Source organism: Elephantulus edwardii, unplaced genomic scaffold, assembly GCF_000299155.1.
Source record: "Elephantulus edwardii isolate Elephantulus edwardi_28Jun2011 unplaced genomic scaffold, EleEdw1.0 scaffold00341, whole genome shotgun sequence".
NCBI lineage: Eukaryota > Metazoa > Chordata > Mammalia > Macroscelidea > Macroscelididae > Elephantulus > Elephantulus edwardii.
Genome location: NW_006400091.1, coordinates 1,308,961 through 1,314,960, shown reverse-complemented (window position 1 = coordinate 1,314,960; position 6,000 = coordinate 1,308,961). Strand labels below are relative to the sequence as shown.

The 6,000-nt window shown below is 41.3% G+C and overlaps 1 protein-coding gene across 2 annotated transcripts in view; it reads right to left on the bottom strand.

Moving 5' to 3' along the window:
- NFRKB (nuclear factor related to kappaB binding protein) overlaps nucleotides 1-6,000 on the bottom strand; it is a 70,786-nt gene that overhangs the window by 33,237 nt on the left and 31,549 nt on the right. For both annotated transcript variants that reach the window (XM_006901738.1, XM_006901739.1), the window contains exons 8-11: nucleotides 4,544-4,724; nucleotides 4,210-4,318; nucleotides 3,886-4,012; nucleotides 3,198-3,263 (exon numbers count right to left, since the gene is read on the bottom strand). In XM_006901738.1, coding sequence (XP_006901800.1) covers nucleotides 3,198-3,263; nucleotides 3,886-4,012; nucleotides 4,210-4,318; nucleotides 4,544-4,724 — 483 coding nt within the window. The remainder of the gene's footprint in view (nucleotides 1-3,197; nucleotides 3,264-3,885; nucleotides 4,013-4,209; nucleotides 4,319-4,543; nucleotides 4,725-6,000) is intronic.

The following is a 6,000-nucleotide window of genomic DNA, read 5'->3' as shown; positions in this document are numbered from 1 at the left end:
TCGGAAACGACTCGATGGCACATAACAACAACAAAACAAAACGCTCAGCGAATGCATCCTGGAGGGTTAACAGGGACGAGAAGGGAGTGAGAAGTCATTAAAAGAGAAGTAAAATGAACAAAACGAAAGGCAATGTACAGTAAAGGTTTGATAAGACTGGATAATTAATCAAGCAGCCGTAATTATCGCCATAAAACAAAATTTTAAAAAAGTACAGAAACAAACAAACAAACAAAAACCAAAATGTGTATGACTGACTGACTGGTATTCAGTAAGATTTGTAAACTTTCACCCAAATGGAAAAAAAAACAAAACCAAAAAACAAAAACCCCAAAAAATTCGGATGGCGGGGGAAGAAGAACGAACTGGGGAGGAGGGTGGAGAGAATGGTGCAGCAATGAAGGAATGAAAACCAAAATCCCTGAAAATGTTCATTAAATCTAATAAAATTTAATAATAATAATAAAAAAAGGTAAACCCCCCCAAAAAAACACCCCAAAAAAATACCCAACAAACCAAAAGCCGAACAAACAAAACACAACAAAATTCCTCACAACCTCTTAGCAGTCCATTAATATTTCTGCCCTTCTGTCTATCATTCCCATCTACATTACTTGCATGTTCATTGCTTTGACACAGGAATCTCAGGGCTGCCCGAGAAAATAAAAGGTGTCAGCCTATAACACTCAAAGTCAAAATCATTCTTTGAATGTGTCAAGGGCTGTGAGGCGGATACAAGTCAGGGTTCAGATTTGTTGTTCATGGGGTCACTGCGAGTCATACACAACTCGATGTCACCAAACACCACCACCCTCAGAGGTCTCTACAGTAACATTATTAGAGAAAAAAGCCCCAAAACATACACACTACACTAAGTTAACAATGAAACTGCCTGACAATCCTATTATGTCTGTCTGGCCATGCTCTCTTCTCATAATCTATAAAATGAATGACAATCAGTGGCTATTTTCTCACTTTCCTAAAACTTGCCATTGCTTTAACATTCTCCCAGCCAAGGCCAATCCTTTCCCTCTTGCTCAAGAATTTGCATGGATAGTTTTCCATTATTTCCTGTAGGCACACACCCTTCCTCTTCACTGTACTCTTCCCAAAAACACTGAAATTCTAAGTTTCTCCCAAACAAACTCTTCTCATGGCATAAAAGTGCCTTTTTATCCTCTCCTATCATTTACGGTTAAACTTTCAGAAGTAGTTGTTTAAATGCACTGTCTTCTTAACTATGGGTGGCTGATTTTAGTATTCATAGATTTTCATGTTACAACATAGGTCAGTAAAATACTTCCTATTTTGTAAACAAGGTTTTAGGGACAGTCACACCCACTCACATACTAGGGTCTGTGCAGAGTGGCTCTGCTCAACCAAAGGCAGGCCCTCTCTGTCTACTCTCTGTCAGCTCTGAGGATGTAAGGTGGGTAAACTTCATCCTGTGCAATTTACAGCCTTGGAAAATCTGATGGAGGTCTAGTTGGGTTGCTAATGAGGTTGAATTATTATGTTGTTGTTGACTGCCACTGAGTCAGTATGACTCATAGCAACCCTATGAATAAAAGGCCTAAAGCCTTGCTATAACTATCAACATTTATCAAAGTTCATAGAGTTTCCAGAGGCATGTTGTTTGGCCTTGTTAAATGTGTTAAGATATTTATCATCAGGTCCTTACAGCTGATTTCAAGCCATCTGATAAGAGCAAGGAGAGAGGAACATCACCAACGCAATACTATTTTAAGTCTTGTATTACACTAAGTAATCATTACTAAGAAGTTATTTCTTCCATGTTGTTGTTGTGATGTGCCATCAAGTCATTTGTGACTCATAACGATCCTATGTACAACAGCCCTAAACCCTGCTCTATCCTGTGCCAATTGCACTACCTCTGACACACCCATCCCGATTACTCCAGTCACTGAATCAATCCACCTCATAGAGGGTCTTCCCCTCTTGTGCCGATCCTTCCACCCTCCTAAGCATGATGTCCCTCTCCAAGGACCTGTCTCTCCTTACAACATGTCCAAAGTATGTCAGACGAAGTCCCAGAATCCTTGCCTCCAAGGAGCAGGCTGGTTTAACCCTCTCCAGGATGAATCTGTTTGTTTTCTTGGCAGTCCATGGTACATTCAATACTCTTCTCCAGCACCACAGCTCAAAGGCATCAATTCTCCCTCTATCCTCCGTAGTCATTGTCCAACTCTCTGATGCATAACAAGTGATTGCAAAGACCATAGTCTGTATCAGATGCACCTTAGTCTTCTTCCAGCCTTTAGTATTTAACTTTTGAGTAACAACTGAAGCTAATGAATGACCTCTAATTCTTGAGACTGATTTCCACCTCAAACATCACACTGATTAGGGAGGGTGGGGAAAGAGAACACGATGAGGATGACGCAAGAATCAAATTAGAATCCCTTGGTAAAAGTAAGAGTAAATGTTGTTATGTGCTGCTGCTGTAGCGCAACCCTATGTACAACAGCTCTGAAGTCTGCCCTGTCCTGAGTCTGTCTCACTGATTCTGAAACAGTGCCCCAGTTACTGTATTATTCCCTCTCATCCAGGGTTGTCTTCTCCTGTGTTGTCCTGTCCCTCCACTCTTCCAAGCATGACGTCCTTCTCCATGATGTTCATCTTGGCTGCATGCCAAAGGATGTGAGATGGAGCTTCAAAATCCTAGTCTCCAAGGAAAAACTTGGTTTCACCCTCTCCAAGACAGATCTATTTGGTTTCTTGGCATGTTCCATGGTATGTTCACGACTCCTCTACAGCACCACAATTCAAAGACATCAATTCTCCTTCTGTTATCCTTAGTCACTGTCCAGCTCTTTGATGTCAGCAAGCAATTACAAAGACAATGGCCTAGATCCGGTCTCTTGAGCAGGTATCTTGACTGACATAATTGCTTCTCAGTAGTATGAAAAGGTGCATGACAACTACCTGGCCATCTGACTGAAGAGATGCATATTTACACTCATTCCAAAAAAAGGTGACCCAATAGAGTGTGGAAACTATCGAACAATGTCACTAATATCACAAGCAAGCCAAAATCCTTCTGAAGATTATCCAAAAATGACTAGAACAGTACACAGAGAACTACCAGAAATACAAGCTAGGTTTAGAAGAGGAAGAAATAAGAGAATGAAAATCCACTGTTGAAAGTAGATTACTTACTCAATATAGCTACTTACCAAGTAATTTCCACTGCTGAGTTTTCTCTTTGAACTCCACAAATGGAGAGAAACTGGATGGAACAGCTGGAAAGGCACAAACCATATGAACACTCATGGAGGTCAGAGCAAATGACCTTGTCATCATTAACCTTGACACAAGCACATCCATAAGTACACCCCCAAACAAGACATCACTGGAATAGCTCACAGGGTATCAGGATAGCAGAGGCGTCCCAGTACAAAGGCATAATGTATCAACCAGAAAAGCCACAATCAGAGAGCTAATTATACAAGGGGTAGTTTTATGTCCGAACCAACTCAAAGCTGACCCTCCAATGGGTTTTCAGAAGCAGTAAACTGCACAGGAGGAAAATGTTCATCCTTCTCTCTGGTGGATTTTAACTGCATGCCTATTGGATAGCAAGGCAGCTCCTCACCATTCAGCCACCAGGGTTCTCTGGACAAGAGTTGGTGGTTGCTGTTGCTTACTGTCGAGTCAGAACTGACCCACAGCTGACCCTTGGGCAGCTTTTCAGAGGCAGTCAACTTCACAGAAGGTGATTGCCCATACTTCTGCAAAGCAGCTTATGGATTCAAACTGTGTGCCTTTAGGATTGCAGCACAGCTTCTTACCACCAGGCCACCAGGGCTCTCTGGACAAGAGTTGGGAGAAGGAAACTGACCCTACAGTGAAAAGGCACCTTACCTCGGCTTTCTCCAGCAAGATACTGAAGGGCTGGCAGCACTAACTCTGCCCAACTCGGGGCTGCCGAGAACCAGCTATTGAGGGAGCTCGCTGGAGACGATTGCCAATCCAAAACTCGCTCTTCTAGCTGAAGGAAAGAAAAGGCAGAAACTAGTTTAGCTCACAATGGCACAGATGATAGCAGGCAAGCTCTGGGGTCTATTCTGCCCCATTTGTTTCAAGTCACAAAGCAAACTAGCTGCAGAGCTTTGGAAGCTACTGACAAATAAAATTTCTTAAGATCTGAAACTTTAATGTACAGCTGATTTTTTCTACAATTCTTACCATAGGAAGGCTAGCCTGACCCTCCAGCAGCAAGATTTCTAATAAGAGAGAGAAGAAGCTGGAAGATATTTCATTGATTCCAAGGCAAGGTTTGAGGTCTTCGAGAGGCCTAACATGAGAAAAAGAAGTAAGAACTTGCAGAACAGTACTGGTTCAAGCCCTCTGAGCCTCTGAGAGAACACTCTGTCCAAGTAAGATCTCTAGGATTTTGGGATTTCAGGCTCAAGCAATTTCATGTCATTTAAGACCACCCACAGCAAGGACTGCAGTTAAGGTGCCATTTACCCCTCAGTTTAATGCTGACCCTCAAACTATATCTCTGCTTCTCACTTACTCTTCCTTGATAGCAGGTACAGCCAGTGGAGAAGGAGCCTGTGAGAGGGGTGGGATTCCCTCAGTACTGCTTAGAGGGTCAGTCAGATCCTCCACCTCTGATTTAATAATTTTTAATTTCTTCTTCTTCTTTTCCTCTTTTTCCTTTACCCTTTTTTTAAGGACAGCTAAGTCATACAGGGCTGGGAAGAAAATAAAATGCAAGTCAAAGAACTGAAATTTTCACAACAACCAGTAGGGTATAAGAATTCCAACAGAAGAAAAGAATTTTAATTGTCCCTTTAAGAGGTACCTCAGGAATTTTTATAGTCCAGAGAAATGCACCAAAGTAAAATTAAAGCTGGCTGAAAGATAAGTCTGTTGTGTTTTTGGTTTTGTTTTTTTTGTTTTTGTGAAATAGAAGAAGGGTGGATATGAAAAGGCACACCAGAGGAGGTTAGCTTTCAAATGGATATGTGATGTTGGAATCTGGAAATTGATTGCATAAAATATCCCTTGTCTTGTGCTTTTGAGAAGTCTTTTTGTGCCCTAGGGTATGAGTACCCTTATCAGAAATCTGATCTTATCTCTTTCCAGAAGCACCCTGATGCTTCTCACTTTTAGAACAGCTCAGATGTCAATGCCTAATTCTCTCCTATGTGTTTATAAAGGATTTTTAGATGTGAATTAACTTCTATAATATAAAACTGGAATAATGTGATAGATAGCTATGAGCTTGGTTTGGTTTTTTATAGTGTTGGGAGTTTTTTGTTTGTTTGTTTTTCATAAGTCTTTGGGGTTTTGCTTTTGGTTTGCTTTTTTTGCTTATGTAGTATATGCATGTTCTGGGTTTCCATGGCTATAAATAGCACAGGAGGAGATTACCCATCTTTCTCCCTTGGAGATGCTGATGGATTCGAACTTCCAGAGAGTTGTGACTTTTAGGTTGGCAGTAATACTGCCTACACACTAAGCCACCAGAGCGGCCTTGTAAAACAACAGCAGTCCACTGTCCCCCATCTCATCTATGGGAGAAGGATGGACAATCTCCTCCAGTGCCATTTCCTGCCTCTGCAAACTTGCTGGAGGGTCTGTTATGAGTCAATTCCTATTCAATGGCATATAACAAACAACAGTAACGGCATGCTACCAGAACTCCTTAAGTTGACAACAGTAACTCTAAAACATGGATAAGTAATGTGTGGGGCACTGATTCTAAGTCAATGGTGGTGAAGAAAATATGGTGAAAGATAGCAAGAGTAGTGACAGAAGATGAAGAATGTAACCAGTGAACTGTACCTATAGAATTTATTTACTAGGCCAATTAGAGTTCTGGGATATGCAAGTAGGAGCACTTCAATGAAGTTGCCGCCAATACAGAAATGTTGAATTTTATTAGATTTCTTATGGGAGATAAAAAACAGTGAGGCTTTCCACTGAGGTCTAATATGAAGCAGAACGTAGCAGGCCATGTGACTA